Below are 16632 nucleotides of genomic sequence, written 5' to 3'. Positions count from 1 at the left end.
ACTCAGAAGCATGTCATGGGTAAAGGATGACATCAGGGAGCTGTAAGAAGCCCCAGGTAAGTTAAACTGTTTTTTTTTCCTTTTGACTTCCTCTAATAATATGTTAGAGTATGGCAGAGAATAAAAGGGACAGCCAGGCAATCTGCATTGTTTAAAAGGAAGTAAATATATCTGCCTCCATATCTCTCTAAGTTTAGGTGGGCTTTACGATTTAAAGGGGTTTTTAGTTTGCTCTGCATTTTTCCATTATACTGTATTACAATCAGGTTTACAGCACTGACAAATTCTGCACAGTTGTACAGAGTACACACAGCCACCCAAATTAAGCACTCTCATTCTATTAAGTTGGAGTGGAGTTGATGTCATTAGATCAGCCATTTTTTATTATAAATAGGAGCCACCACATTCTTGTTGTAGTTTAGGATTTGGCAAATGGACCCGTACAGACGTTCTTTAAAGTGATACTACCACTTAGCAGCACAGCTGTGTGAAAAGCAGCCTTGTTTGAAGATAATGGTCCGCACCACATCCAAGTATAAATCAGCTTTATTGAAGATCCATAAAATGCTGGGTAGCTGCTACACAGCATTTTGTGGATCTTCAATAAAGCTGATTTATACTTGGATGTAGTTCGGACCATTATCTTCAAACAAGACGGATTTTCACCCTGTTGGTACAAGGGGTTGGTTCCCGTACACCCACAGAGGATTGCCGAGGTGCTGTTCCATCTCTCTTGAAGCAGCCCACAGAAGCGAGCATTCTCTGGCTCTCAGGTGAATATTAGTTCTGAGGCAGTGACTCACCCTCTTAACTGCTGACATGTGGATCCAGAGAATTGGGAAGTCTGTGGCAGAATGTGATTGGATTATAACAACTTTGCCTGATTGACCAATTGCTGGGCCCAGGCGTGGTCATGTTGGGGTAGAAATGGCTATGCAAAACTTGATTTTTCAAGATTTGCATAGCTGAGTCAGAGGCCCGTGTAGTAGATTCTGAGGAAGGCAAGAATCCGTCACAGCGAAACATGGTAGAAGAAGCTGTGTACTGGGGAAGGGAGGGAAATGGGAATCCGAGCACTTTGCAGTTTAACAGGTCAGGAAAACTATAAGGGACAGTGTCAGTTTGCAAGCACTGAAAACCCTAACAGCTACACTTTATGGTCACAGTCTGGTGTCCATGATGCACCAGCCCAGACAGACGATGCAACGTCAAAAGTTGTGAATATGTAACAGGTCTATGCAGAGGCATTTTTGGCTAACTCCTCCGGAAGGTGGCTCTTCAGGTGGCGCCTCATTGCTCTGCGGGTGAAGCATTTCTTACAACAAACGCAGAACCGGAGCTTTCGGTGCTTCTCTAGCGCCTGCTCGTTATCCATCTGCTTTTCGCATCTGCCGCATTTAAACAGCGAGCTGCCCGAATGTTTCTTCATGTGGAGGAGAAGGCTGCATTTATGGCCAAACGCCTGTCCGCATTCCTTGCAGCAGAATGGTTTCTCCCCGGTGTGGGTGCGCTGGTGGATGATGTACTGTGAGCGGTAATTGTACTGCAGCCCACAGGTGTCACATGGGTAGCGCAGCTTGCCGTGCTTATTGGCTCTGTGTTTGGCAAGAGCCGATTTGGAGTCGAAGATTTCAATGCAGTCTTCACACTTCAGTGGCTTCACCTCGTGGTGTGTGACCCTGTGCTTTTCAAGTTCCTTCTCAGAAGGGAAGCATTTGCTGCACGTATCGCACCAGAATGAGGCACTCTGTCCAGGGCTGTAATCTAGCACTGTGGGGCCTTGGAGAAATGATTTTGAATGTCCTGCACGTTCCGTATTACCAGGAGCAGCATTAGCAGTCAAGCCACCGGTGTCAGAGGCCACGTTGGGCATCTTGGGAAGTTCAGGCTCTTTAGACTTTTTCCTGCGTCCTCTTGGCCTTTTTAAAATGGGACTAGCAGAAGAGTTGTTATGCTGTGGCACCCACTGGGTTGACGTAGTGCCATCTTCTGCTATCCAAAGAGTGGGGCTAGGTATATCACGAGAGGCTCCTGTGGTTTTGCAGTCAATGCTGACTTCTGGCAGAAGGGGAAAACAAAAGGTTAATTAGTACAAAATGACATAGACTGAAGAGACTCATATCCAGCCAGTCTGCTCATTTCCAGAGGAAAAATATACAAAGGAGAACAAATTCCTTCCTGTTCCCACATGGCGAATGGTTGCGATCCCCGACTCATAGCTCCATGATTGTCCCCTCTGGTTGAAGTCTCAAGTTCAGGCAAACCTTTTTACATGAATTTGAAAAAAATTATTATACGGTGCATTATATTGATTATGCATAAAAAGTTTGTAAAAAAAACAAAAAATAAAAAATACCAGCTGCACCAACTCAAAGAGCCTCATCTCTTCTTCAGTGACCTCCAGGAGCTTGCTCAGTGGCAGTCAGTCTGAGACAGTCCCTCCCCCTAAGTCACATGAGCATGTAGAGCTCCCTGCTGACTGATAACCTATAACTGCATACCTCCAAACTTTTTAAGATAAGAAAGAGGGACACTGAAGCCACGCCCCTGTCACACCCCCACCACAACTCTAATCACGCCCACGACTCACCCCTACACACGTATACCATAAAGATTTCATAAGAAAAATATGATGTTTTATAATTCAAACCACAGTGGCCCTTTCTATCCTGGTTCCTTTTTCTTCAGATGAACATTTGAAAATAAGAAATGTATACATTTTAAGGATGGAAATAAAGTTTAGAGTCAATTAACCACATTTTTCAGTACATCAGTCCTAAAAGAGTGTAAAATGAGGAATAAAGAGGGACTGGGTTCCCAAAGAGGGACTGTCCCTCCAAACAGGGGCGTATCTGGGTAATATAGTGCCCATGGCAAACACTGATATTGCACCCCTCCCCAGTCAGAGCCCCCTTCCCCTTGCGTACATGTGTTATGGTTGCCTGTGTTTTTGGCTCTGGATATTGCTGAATTTACTTTTATGGAAATAGCTCTTCTTACTCCCTCTCTGTCCTCTTTTCTAACACGAAGTGAAGTGCACCCTACATACATAAATTAAAGAAAACCTGTATTGAGAAAACCTCCCATGGGAGGTACTCTCTATTGAGGCTCCCCCCCCCCCCCCCCCCCCCCCCCGTCCTCCTCGGTCCCACGGCAGCGGCGGCGATAAAGCTCCCCGAACAGCGGGGATGTAAAGATTTACCTTCCTGGCTCCAGCACAGGCACAGTATCGTCTCTCCGCCTCGGAGATAGGCGAAAATAGCCGATCGCTGTCGGTTATCAGTAGAGCGGACCCGACGGAGATCGGCTATTTTCACCTATCTCCATGCGGAAAGCCGCAAGACAGCGCCCCTGCTGGAGCTAGGAAAGGTAAATAAATCAGCGCAAAGGCCTAGTGCACACCAGAGCGGTTCGGCTGCAGTTTGCGATCCGCTTGCGGGTGCGGATCTGCTAGGGTAATGTATTTCAATGGGCTGGTGCACACCAGAGCGGGAGGCGTTTTGCAGAAACGCATACTCCCGGGCTGCTGCAGATTTTGGATTGCAGATGCGTTTCTGCCTCAATGTTAAGTATAGGAAAAACGCAAACCGCTCTGAAAAACGGCACTTCAGAGCGGTTTGCCAGGCGTTTTTTGTTACAGTAGCTGTTCAGTAACAGATTTACTGTAACAATACATGAAATCACTATATCAAAACCGCTACACAAAACCGCAAAACGCTAGCTGAAACGCTGCAGAAAAATAAGAAAAAGCGTTTCAAAATCTGCTAGCATTTTGCGGATCTGCTAGCGGTTTTTGGTGTGCACTAGGCCTTAGCGCTTGTCAGGGGAGGATTCCGGGACACTTCGGGGGAGCCAGCACTGAACTGCCTGCAGCTACAGGGGAGGGGGAAGCGTCATTGGGACCCTGAGGCTTCCCCCTCCCGAGGTGAGTACCCCCCCAGGGGAACTTTTTTTGTTACAGGGTCTCTTTAAGTATCCATATTCCCTCATACAGCAGAATTAATCTGATCTGAGGTCTGAATGACAGGGAGGCACATGGGCAGTCATGGGGGTGCTGCACAGGGGTAGGGGTGGTGACACAGTACAAGGGCAGGCATGGTGGCGCAGCACAGGAGCAGGCATGGCGGTGCAGCACAGGAGCAGGCATGGCGCCCATGGTGCTATAGCGCCTGTGGCAGAAGCCATGCCTGCACTCCTCTAGATACGCCTCTGCCTCCAAAACAGGGACAGTTGAGAGCTATGGGAAAGGCGTGAACATGGAGGTCACAGAAGAAAAGAGCACCTGGCAATTTCTCTTTTTATTTTGCTAAAAATTGAATGTGTTTTACAAACTTTTTATGCATAAATAATATCAAAGTGTTTTACATAAATCTCAGTTCCAGGATGTTTTTTTTTATAAAAAACACAAAAATCGAATCCCTCTTATTTTCCTATATAACCTAGAAATGCATCCTCCTCCACCTCTTAGTATCTGCCTACATACTCACCTTCAGGAGTACCTAGACCTCGGTGTTCCATCTTTTAAATGGAGATCCTGGATTGACCCAACTACAGTTCCAGGATTGCACTGTGCTGGTGTTCTCATTTCACACTCAGGGCCATATGCAATTCCCTTTTCACCGGAGTTTTCTTCTAGATGATATTTTCACAACATATATAAATGCATTTTAAATCCCCAGCAAGCAAGAAAGTACTCAAAATTATTTTGGTAGTAGTTTTTCAATTACTTTCAGGTACTTTTTCAATTGCAAAATGCCGAAAAATTATTTTGACCTCCCTGGCGGTGCATTTCTGTCTGGAATTAGGAGTCAAAAGCGGTACATTTATTTCAAGAATTTTAGGCCTTCAATTTTTCAGACATAACTCACCAAAATATGTCTGAATAAAAGCCTGGTAGACATTCAGCATATAAATAAAAGAATGGAACACAAATTTGTTGATTTAACCACTTGCCGACCGCCTACTTCATATTGGCGGCGGCAAAGTGGCAGCCCCAGGACCACGTAACGCAGATTGGCGTCAGGTCCTGGGGCACTCTCTGGCCGGGGATCGCGCGCTGGGATGCGCGCGCATCCACCGGCAATAGGCTCCGCCCACCCGCGACGTCAACCCGCCGGCCAATCGGAAGCGCCGGCGGGTTGTTAACCCCGCGATCGCCGCTACAAAGTGTATAATACACTTTGTAATGTATACAAAGTGTATTATACAGGCTGCCTCCTGCCCTGGTGGTCCCAGTGTCCGAGGGACCACCAGGGCAGGCTGCAGCCACCCTAGTCTGCACCCAAACACACTGATCTGCCCCCCCCTGCCCCCTGATCGCCCACAGTACCCCTCAGACCCCCCCCTGCCCACCCCCCAGACCACCATTTGCACACAATCACCCCCCTAATCACCCATCAATCACTCCCTGTCACTATCTGTCAACGCTATTTTTTTTTTTAGTCCCTAAACTGCCCCCTGCTCCCTCCTGATCACCCCCCCACCCCTCAGATTCTCCCCAGACCCCCCCAGACCCTCCCCCCCCTGCGTACTGTATGCATCTATCCCCCCTGATCAACTGTCAATCACCTGTCAATCACCTGTCAATCACCCGTCAATCACCCCCTGTCACTGCCACCCATCAATCAGCCCCTAACCTGCCCCTTGCGGGCAATCTGATCACCCACCCACACCAATAGATCGCCCGCAGATCCGACATCAGATCACCTCCCAAATCCATCGTTTACATCTATTCTCTCCTCTAAACACCCACTAATTACCCATCAATCACCCATCAATCACCCCCTATCACCACCTGTCACTGTTACCCATCAGATTAGACCCTTGCGGGCACCCAATCGCCCGCCCACACACTCAGATTGCCCTCAACCCCCCCCCTTATCGATTCGCCAGTGCATTATTTACATCCGTTCTTCCCTGTAATAACCCACTGATCACCTGTCAATCACCCCCTGTCACTGCCACCCATCAATCACCCCCTGTCACTGCCACCCATCAATCAGCCCCTAACCTGCCCCTTGCGGGCAATCTGATCACCCACCCACACCAATAGATCGCCCGCAGATCCGACATCAGATCACCTCCCAAATCCATCGTTTACATCTATTCTCTCCTCTAAACACCCACTAATTACCCATCAATCACCCCCTATCACCACCTGTCACTGTTACCCATCAGATTAGACCCTTGCGGGCACCCAATCGCCCGCCCACACACTCAGATTGCCCTCAACCCCCCCCCCCCCTTATCGATTCGCCAGTGCATTATTTACATCCGTTCTTCCCTGTAATAACCCACTGATCACCTGTCAATCACCCCCTGTCACTGCCACCCATCAATCACCCCCTGTCACTGCCACCCATCAATCAGCCCCTAACCTGCCCCTTGCGGGCAATCTGATCACCCACCCACACCAATAGATCGCCCGCAGATCCGACATCAGATCACCTCCCAAATCCATCGTTTACATCTATTCTCTCCTCTAAACACCCACTAATTACCCATCAATCACCCCCTATCACCACCTGTCACTGTTACCCATCAGATTAGACCCTAATCTGCCCCTTGCGGGCACCCAATCACCCGCCCACACGCTCAGATTGCCCTCAGACCCCCCCCTTATCAATTCGCCAGTGCAATATTTACATCTGTTATTCCCTGTAATAACCCACTGATCACCTGTCAATCACCCATCAATCACCCCCTGTCACTGCCACCCATCAATCACCCCCTGTCACTGCCACCCATCAATCAGCCCCTAACCTGCCCCTTGCGGGCAATCTGATCACCCACCCACACCAATAGATCGCCCGCAGATCCGACATCAGATCACCTCCCAAGTGCAGTGTTTACATCTCTTCTCTCCTCTAAACACCCACTAATTACCCATCAATCACCCCCTATCACCACCTGTCACTGTTACCCATCAGATTAGACCCTAATCTGCCCCTTGCGGGCACCCAATCACCCGCCCACACCTCAGAACGCCCTCAGACCCCAGCCCTGATCACCTCGCTAGTGCATTGCTTGCATCTATTTCCCCCCTCTAATCACACCTTGAGACACCCATAAATCACCTCCTGTCACCCCCTAGCACACCTACCCATCAGATCAGGCCCTAATTTGCCCCGTGTGGGCTCCTGATCACTCGGCCAAACCCTCAGATCCCCCTCAGACCCCCTTCCGATCACCTCCCCAGTGCATTGATTGCATCTATTTTCCCCTCTAACCGCCCCCTGAGACACCCATCAATCACCTCCTGTCACCCCCCTAGCACTCCTATCCATCAGATCAGGCCCAATACATCCTGTCATCTAAGAGGCCACCCTGCTTATGACCGTTTCCACAAAATTTGCCCTCTCATAGACCACCTGTCATCAAAATTTGCAGATGCTTATACCCCTGAACAGTCATTTTGAGAAATTTGGTTTCCAGACTACTCACAGTTTTGGGCCCGTAAAATGCCAGGGCAGTATAGGAACCCCACAAGTGACCCCATTTTAGAAAGAAGACACCCCAAGGTATTCTGTTAGGTGTATGATGAGTTCATAGAAGATTTTATTTTTTGTCACAAGTTAGCGGAAATTGGATTTTTATTGTTTTTTTTCACAAAGTGTCATTTTTCACTAACTTGTGACAAAAAATAAAATCTTCTATGAACTCACCATACCCCTAACGGAATACCTTGGGGTGTCGTCTTTCTAAAATGGGGTCACTTGTGGGGTTCCTATACTGCCCTGGCATTTTAGGGGCCCTAAACCGTGGGGAGTAGTCTAGAAAACAAATGCCTCAAAATGACCTGTGAATAGGACGTTGGGCCCCTTAGCGCACCTAGGCTGCAAAAAAGTGTCACACATGTAGTATCGCCATACTCAGGAGAAGTAGTATAATGTGTTTTGTGGTGTATTTTTACACATACCCATGCTGGGTGGGAGAAATCTCTCTGTAAATGGACAATTGTGTGTAAAAAAAAATCAAAAATGTGTCATTTACAGAGATATTTCTCCCACCCAGCATGGTTATATGTAAAAATACACCACAAAACACATTATACTACTTCTTCTGAGTACGGCGATACCACATGTGTGACACTTTTTTGCAGCCTAACTGTGCTAAGGGGCCCAAAGTCCAATGAGTACCTTTAGGATTTCACAGGTCATTTTGAGACATTTGGGTTCAAGACGACTACTTACGGTTTAGGGCCCCTAAAATGCCAGGGCAGTATTGGAACCCCACAAATGACCCCATTCTAGAAAGAAGACACCCCAAGGTATTCCGTTAGGAGTATGATGAGTTCATAGAAGATTTTATTTTTTGTCACAAGTTAGCGGAAATTGGATTTTTATTGTTTTTTTTCACAAAGTGTCATTTTCCGCTAACTTGTGACAAAAAAAAAATCTTCTATGAACTCACCATACCCCTAACGGAATACCTTGGGGTGTCTTCATTCTAAAATGGGGTCACTTGTGGGGTTCCTATACTGCCCTGGCATTTTAGGGGCCCTAAACCGTGAGGAGTAGTCTAGAATCCAAATGCCTCAAAATGACCTGTGAATAGGACGTTAGGCCCCTTAGCGCACCTAGGTTGCAAAAAAGTGTCACACATGTGGTATCGCCGTACTCAGAAGAAGTAGTATAATGTGTTTTGAGGTGTATTTTTATACATACCCATGCTGGGTGGGAGAAATCTCTCTGTAAATGGACAATTGTGTGTAAAAAAAATCAAATAATTGTCATTTACAGAGATATTTCTCCCACCTAGCATCTGTATGTGTAAAAATACACCCCAAAACACATTATACTACTTCTCCTGAGTACGGCGGTACCACATGTGTGGCACTTTCTTGCACCCTAAGTGCGCTAAGGGGCCCAAAGTCCAATGAGTACCTTTAGGATTTCACAGGTCATTTTGCGACATTTGGTTTCAAGACTACTCCTCACGGTTTAGGGCCCCTAAAATGCCAGGGCAGTATAGGAACCCCACAAATGACCCCATTTTAGAAAGAAGACACCCCAAGGTATTCCGTTAGGAGTATGGTGAGTTCATAGAAGATTTTATTTTTGTCACAAGTTAGCAGAAAATGACACTTTGTGAAAAAAAACAATTAAAATCAATTTCCGCTAACTTGTGACAAAAAAAAAAAATCTTCTATGAACTCACCATCCTCCTAATGGAATACCTTGGGGTGTCTTCCTTCTAAAATGGGGTAATTTGTGGGATTCCTATACTGTCCTGGCATTTTAGGGGCCCTAAACCGTGAGGAGCAGTCTTGAAACGAAATTTCTCAAAATGACCTGTGAAATCCTAAAGGTACTCATTGGACTTTAGGCCCCTTAGCGCAGTTAGGGTGCAAAAAAGTGCCACACATGTGGTATCGCCGTACTCAGGAGAAGTAGTATAATGTGTTTTGGGGTGTATTTTTCCACATACCCATGCTGAGTGGGAGAAATATCTCTATAAATTGACAATTGTGTGTTAAAAAAAGAAAACAATTGTCATTTACGGAGATATTTCTCCCACCCAGCATGGGTATGTGTAAAAATACACCCCAAAACACATTATACTACTTCTCCTGAGTACGGCAATACCACATGTGTGGCACTTTTTTGCAGCCTAACTGCGCTAAGGGGCCCAAAGTCCAATGAGCATCTTTAGGCTTTACAGGGGTGCTTACAATTAGGCACCCCCCAAAATGCCAGGACAGTGAACACACCCCACAAATGACCCCATTTTGGAAAGTAGACACTTCAAGGTATTCAGAGAGGAGCATAGTGAGTCCGTGGCAGATTTCATTTTTTTTTGTCGCAAGTTAGAAGAAATGGAAACTTTTTTTTTTTTTTTTTTTTGTTACAAAGTGTCATTTTCCGCTAACTTGTGACAAAAAATAAAATCTTCTATGAACTCACCATGCCTCTCACTGAATACTTTGGGATGTCTTCTTTCCAAAATGGGGTCATTTGGGGGGTATTTGTACTATCCTGGAATTTTAGCCCCTCATGAAACCTGACAGGTGCGCAGAAAAGTCAGAGATGCTTGAAAATGGGAAAATTCACTTTTTGCACCATAGTTTGTAAACGCTATAACTTTTACCCAATCCAATAAATATACACTGAATGGGTTTTTTTTTATCAAAGACATGTAGCAGAATAACTTTCGCGCTCAAATGTATAGGAAATTTTACTTTATTTGAAAACTGTCAGCACAGAAAGTTAAAAAAGTCATTTTTTTGACAAAATTCATGTCTTTTTTGATGAATATAATAAAAACTAAAACTCGCAGCAGCAATCAAATAGCACCGAAAGAAAGCTGTATTAGTGACAAGAAAAGGAGGTAGAATTCATTTAGGTGGTAGGTTGTATGACTGAGCAATAAACCGTGAAAGCTGCAGTGGTCCGAATGGAAAAAAAGGCTCTGGTCCTTAAGGGGTTTTATGACTGCAGTCCTTAAGTGGTTAATTTAATTTATGAATAAACTTAATTGTGAAACAGTCAAAATCCAGACAAATATCGGTAACTGTAATTGGATATACTGTCATCCTGTGCTTTCAAATTAGCTTATCTGCCATCTCTGCCTTGGCAGTCAGGTGACACAGGAGAGATCAAATTTTGTGATCATATAGAAATGAGGAGGAATTAGACACGCTAATATATATATATATATATACACACAGAGAGAAAGAGAGATTTATTTTCGGGCAGGGCTTACTTTTTGTTCCCCAGTGGCAGCCCCAGCCCAGTAAAGCCCTTCCCTTCCTGATGTGCTGCCCTGGACCAGGTCCCCTCGGCTACAGAATGGCAACCCCAGCCCAGTAAAGCCCTTCCCTCCCTCTGCAGAGTGGTGAGCAGAGCATTACAGCAGAGGATACTCACCGGCTTCCGATGTAGCAGCGATAACTCTTAGCGACTCTGCAGAGGGAGGGAGCGAAGGGGAGGTGGACACATTGCACGGCCCAACTAGGCCTTATATTCGGAGGATGTCTTATATTTCAAGCTTCCTCGAAATATAAGAAGTCTTATTTTCGGGGGATGTTATATTTTTGGGGGATAGACGGTATATACAGTGGCTGGCAAAAGTATTCGGGCCCCCTTGAAATTTTCCACATTTTGTCACATTACTGCCACAAACATGAATCAATTTTATTGGAATTCCATGTGAAAGACCAATACAAAGTGGTGTACACGTGAGAAGTGGATCGAAAATCATACGATTCCAAACATTTTTTAAAAATCAATAACTGCAAAGTGGGGTGTGCGTAATTACTCAGCCCCCTTTGATTTGAGTGCAGTCAGTTGCCTATAGACATTGCCTGATGAGTGCTAATGACTAAATAGAGTGCACCTGTGTGTAATCTAATGTCAGTACAAATACAGCTGCTCTGTGAGGGCCTCAGAGGTTGTTTAACTACTTTCGGATCGAGCGAGGACGAATCTACGTCGGGCAGGGGGCGCTGCGGTCCTGACCGGACGTAAACTCTACGTCCCATTGACCGCGCGCCCCAGCCCGTCCGCGTCGCTCGGTCCGCTCTGCTCCCGCCGCAATGTGATGCCCTGCCGCCTCTTTGACGGCAGAGCACTGTGAGCCGGGCAGGAGCCTTATTCATTGGCTCCTGGCCCTGTCATTCATATAAGCCGTTCTCATTGGCTTACATGGAGTGACAGGGTCAGGAGCCAATGAAAGCGGCTCCTGACCGGCGCACAGCGCTCTGCCGTCATAGCGACGGCAGAGAGCAGCCTGCGGCAGGGACAGAGCGGCGTGTCCGGCGGGAGCGACGGTAACTTGCGGCGATTCGTCGGGAAACGGCGGTTTGCTGGACCAGCACCCTCTGGTCCTTAAGGAGGCAGAGGGTGCTGGTCCAGAAAGGGTTAAGAGAATATTGGGAGCAACAACACCATGAAGTGCAACAACACCATGAAGTCCAAAGAACACACCAGACAGGTCAGGGATAAAGTTATTAAAAAATTTAAAGCAGGCTTAGGCTACAAAAGATTTCCAAAGCCTTGAACATCCCACGGAGCACTGTTCAAGCGATCATTCAGAAATGAAAGGAGTATGGTACAACTGCAAACCTATCAAGACAAGGCCGTCCACCTAAACTTACAGGGCGAACAAGAAGAGCGCTGATCAGAAATGCAGTCAAAAGGCCCATCGTGACTCTGGACGAGCTGCAGAGATCTACAGCTCAGGTGGGGGAATATGTCCATAGGACAACTATTAGTCGTGCACTGTACAAAGTTGGCATTTATGGAAGAGTGGCAAGAAGAAATCCATTGTGAACAGAAAAGCATAAGAAATCCCGTTTGCAGTTTGCCACAAGCCATGTGGGGGACACAGCAAACATGTGTAAGAAGGTGCTCTGGTCAGATGAGACCAAAATGGAACGTTTTGGCCAAAATGCAAAACGCTATGTGTGATGGTAAACTAACACTGCACATCACTCTGAACACACCATGCCCACTGTCAAATATGGTGGTGGCAGCATCATGCTCTGGGGGTGCTTCTCTTCAGAATGGACAGGGAAGCTGGTCAGAGTTGATGGGAAGATGTATGGAGCCAAATACAGGGCAATCTTGGAAGAAAACCTCTTGGAGTCTGCAAAAGACTTGAGACTGGGGTAGAGGTTCACCTTCCAGCAGGACAACCACCCTAAACATAAAGCCAGGGCAACAATGGAATGGTTTAAAACAAAACATATCCATGTGTTAGAATGGCCCAGTCAACGTCCAGATCTAAATACAATCGAGAATCTGTGACAAGATCTGAAAACAGCTGTTCACAAACGCTGTCCATCTAATCTGACTGAGCTGGAGCTGTTTTGCAAAGAAGAATGGGCAAGGATTTCAGTCTCTAGATGTGCAAAGCTGGTAGAGACATACCCTAAAAGACTGGCAGCTGTAATTGCAGCAAAAGGTGGTTCTACAAAGTATTGACTCAGGGGGCTGAATAATTACGCACACCCCACTTTGCACTTATTGATTTGTAAAAAATGTTTGGAATCATGTATGATGCTTGTTCCACTTCTCACATGTACACCACTTTGTATTAGTCTTTCACATGGAATTCCAATAAAATTGATTCATGTTTGTGGCAGTAATGTGACAAACTGTGGAAAACTTCAAGGGGGCCGAATACTTTTGCAAGCCACTGTACACACACACACACACACACACACACACACACACACACACACACACACACACTATATGTAAAAACACATGCAGATCTATTTTGTTCTTCTGCCCTGTACGACTCTTCAGGGCCACTTGTTTTTTTGTCCCACCCCCGCCCCGTGACGTCACGCCGCCTCTCTGATTGGCCGCCAGGTCCCCAGAAAAAGAGTGGAGCTATGGGGATCCCGGCGGCCAGCGATACATTAAGAAAGGCCGGGGAGAGCCGGTAGAGATGCTGGAGTCCCGCTAAGCAACAGCGATCACGCGCGGGACTGCTAAAAGGCAGGGAATTCCCCATCCCGACCTGAGCTCGGGCTTACCGCTCGCAGCTCATCTCTCCGAGCTCAGGTCGGGCTTACCGCCAGGGAGGCTACATACAAGATGAAAAATTATCTCCTAGGAGAAAACTCAGGAGAAAAAGTTAATTGCATATAGGCCCAAATCTCAGAAACATCTGCACCAGTCCCGCAACCTCCCCCCGCCCACACACACACACCTCCATGATCGAAAGGACTTTAGAGGGCTGGGACACTGTGATGATATGGTGGATCTACCATCATGCCCCCACCCAGCAAAACTTCATCACCGAAATATTGTGTTATCACCAGGGGCGTAACTACAACTTAAGGGGCCCCCCAGCAAAAATATGATGTGGCCCCCTAATGTTCAAACTCTTTCCCTTGCCTAACCGTGGTGACCCTCACAGCCTGGAGGCCCATCTTGCAAGTGTCATAAAACAAGTGTGGGCATCATAATCTTCACACCCATAACAAGTGTAGCCACAAACACACCTGATCTGAAGGATCGATCGCTTTATCAGAGGGAGCGAAGCAGTAGTTGGGGCCGCCTTACAGCTCGTGGCCTTCCTGTGATCCCATGGGCTGCTCCCCTGTAGTTACACCCCTGGTTATCATCTATGAATTAGGGGTATCCTATTTATCGTTAGGTGGGGGGAAGGGGAAAAATGAGGTTGCTAATTTACAGCTGCACTCTATCAGTAACAGACCCTCTGTGGTTTCTGGCAATCCTGGCTTTTCCTCACTACCACCATTATGATAGTAAATGAGAGCCAGGACCACCATATATAGCAGAGATGCAGGTGGTCCTAAACACCTAGGGCATGAGGTCACCACCAATTGGAGCCTCTGCAACAGGCGATACCTTCATCAAGGTACTGTATGTTTAGTCTGGAAGCCCTGCAAGCCTGCAATAAACTAACAACGCTTGAAATTGTAATTTCGCTTGAAGGTTTTCCATAATAAGTTTACCAGCTGTGAAATCGTCTTCTCTTTTAATTGGGAGGCAGACGTCTTGGCTGTCGCGCACGGTCTCCTCGTTGGCGATGTCTGGAACACAATCAGTAGAGAATGAGAAGGGCTTCTATTTTCAAGGAAGTGAAAGTATATTGTTCTCAGGCTTAGGACAAAACCGGCACAATGCGAATTTACAATATTTCTTCATATACAGAATCCCAGATGAGATCCCGAGTCCATAGAAGGCAGTAGGAGGAATATGAATGTTATGGATCTGCAGTCACACAGTTCTTATGCGTGGAGAATGACACTGAAACAATACTAAACACTGGGAGTGAGATCCTTTACAGCAGTGGTCCCCAATCTATTTTGGACCCGGCAGATAAAAGCATATGCGGGGGATTGGGGTGTTATTGCACGCGAGGTGGGGGGTCAAGGGCTTGTTCTAAGGCAGGGTACACCAGCCCTACCTAACCACTATCTTCATCACCATCCGCACTTTGGGAAAGATGTCTTCGCACTGCACTGGGGCTGCTGTATAAGCCACCAGCACAAGGTACATCTGATGTGACAGGTGGTGTGAAGGGAGCTACTGCCTGGGCTTCCTTATTTACTGCCATAGTCATTTCCTATTCTCATCTGCCTCCTCTCACTTTACCCTTCCCTCCACCCAACAGCCCCTTTACCCTCCTCCCCACACTCACTTCACCCTTTCCTCCGCCCCTTTCCTCCTCCCCACACTCAATTCACACTTCCCTCCTCCCCACACTCACGTTTACCCTTCCATTCTTCTTCCCACACTAGGTTCCAGCACCAGCTGCTCACCTCCATGCAGACTGAACTCTGTGGCTGGCAAGAGACCAGTGTCCCAGTCATCCTCACTGCTGCCACCTAGTGTCCATACAGACAAAGCATGCTACATTACAAATAACAGACACTAGGTGGCAGCAGTAACAATGGCTGCAGACAGCTCTTCTCTATAGCTTCTGGCAAACTTCAGTGACACTTCTCTCTGCACTGTGATTAGAGATGACACGGCCCAGGTCAGAGCAGCCTGCGGCCCACCAGTGAGCCATGGCCCAGAAAGTTTACAGCACTACAATTAAGGCTCCATCATTTATTAAAGGACCACTATCTCAAAAAAAAAAAAGTAACATTTAAAATACATACATATGAAATTTACATTTCTCACAGCGGAAAATGCACTATAAATTACGCGTTTTAGAGCTTTAAAATCTATCAGCTGGTTGAACTATTCACACGCTTTTCTAGGAGTCCTGTTACACATGAGCAATGCTGCTCAATATTCAAAACGTAAGGGCTAATGTACAGGGCCGGATTTAGGCCAAGGCCACCTAGGCCATGGCCTAGGGCACCACAGGATGAAGGGCACCAAAGCAGAAGGCTAAACTGGTGCAGCATTTGCAAGCTTGCAAATGCTGCAATGCAGGGAGATCAGGCGGGCACCTAAGATATTTTGCTGCTAGCCACCTGTGCAGCAGTCACCTTGCTCTCTGTGCACATTTGCATTGTGGCCAGTGGCTATGGACTTGGGAAGCATTGGAGACGGAAAGGAAGAGGAAGCTTCTGCACTGGAGACAAGTGGAGAAATGAGTGGCACAAATGGCTGCTGCGGTGTGAAGGCGAGCTGGCTACCGATACTGAAGGGGGAAAGAGTGGGGGATTAAGGAAGTCATCTGACTACCTATACTGGAGGGAAAGGGGGAGGAGTCATATGGCTATGTATACTAGAGGAAAGGGGGAGGGGTCATCTGGCTACCTATACTGGAAGGAAAGGGGGAGGAGTCATATGGCTACCTATACTGAAGGGAAGGGGGGAGGGGTGATCTCGCTACCCATACCGAAGGGGGGCGGCTGGTGACAGTGGCCTAGGGCGGTAAAGAGTACAAATCCGGCCCTGCTAATGTATATGGTGTTTTCCACATAGCGGTGAACGGTATTGAAAGCAATAGATTGCTTGTTATGTTCAGGCCCCTTTTACACTTGCATTGCAGGTGTGCATTGTGCTACCCTGTTTTCCTGCAGGGCAATGCAAGGCAATGGGGCCTGGCACACTTACCACTTTGCAAGTTTCTAAATCGCCACCAAGCCGCTGCAAAGTCAACAGTGCGTTAGTGGCTGACTTGGTGACTTCGGCAGCAGCGGAAGTAATGCAAGTCAATGGGCAACGTATACATTTTAAAAAGGTTGGT

The 16632-nt window shown here is 46.9% G+C and overlaps 1 protein-coding gene across 1 annotated transcript in view; it reads right to left on the bottom strand.

The window, feature by feature from the left end:
- Positions 1 to 686: 686 nt before the first annotated feature.
- Positions 687 to 16632, bottom strand: part of LOC137542407 (zinc finger protein 718-like) — a 56185-nt gene continuing 40239 nt past the window's right edge. Inside the window, exons 10-11 of the mRNA XM_068264297.1 lie at positions 14435 to 14512; positions 687 to 2058 (exon numbers count right to left, since the gene is read on the bottom strand). Coding sequence (XP_068120398.1) covers positions 1235 to 2058; positions 14435 to 14512 — 902 coding nt within the window. The 3' untranslated portion in view covers positions 687 to 1234. The remainder of the gene's footprint in view (positions 2059 to 14434; positions 14513 to 16632) is intronic.

The sequence above is a fragment of the Hyperolius riggenbachi genome, chromosome 12 (genome assembly GCF_040937935.1).
Source record: "Hyperolius riggenbachi isolate aHypRig1 chromosome 12, aHypRig1.pri, whole genome shotgun sequence".
NCBI lineage: Eukaryota > Metazoa > Chordata > Amphibia > Anura > Hyperoliidae > Hyperolius > Hyperolius riggenbachi.
This window is presented reverse-complemented; position numbering and strand designations above follow the sequence as displayed.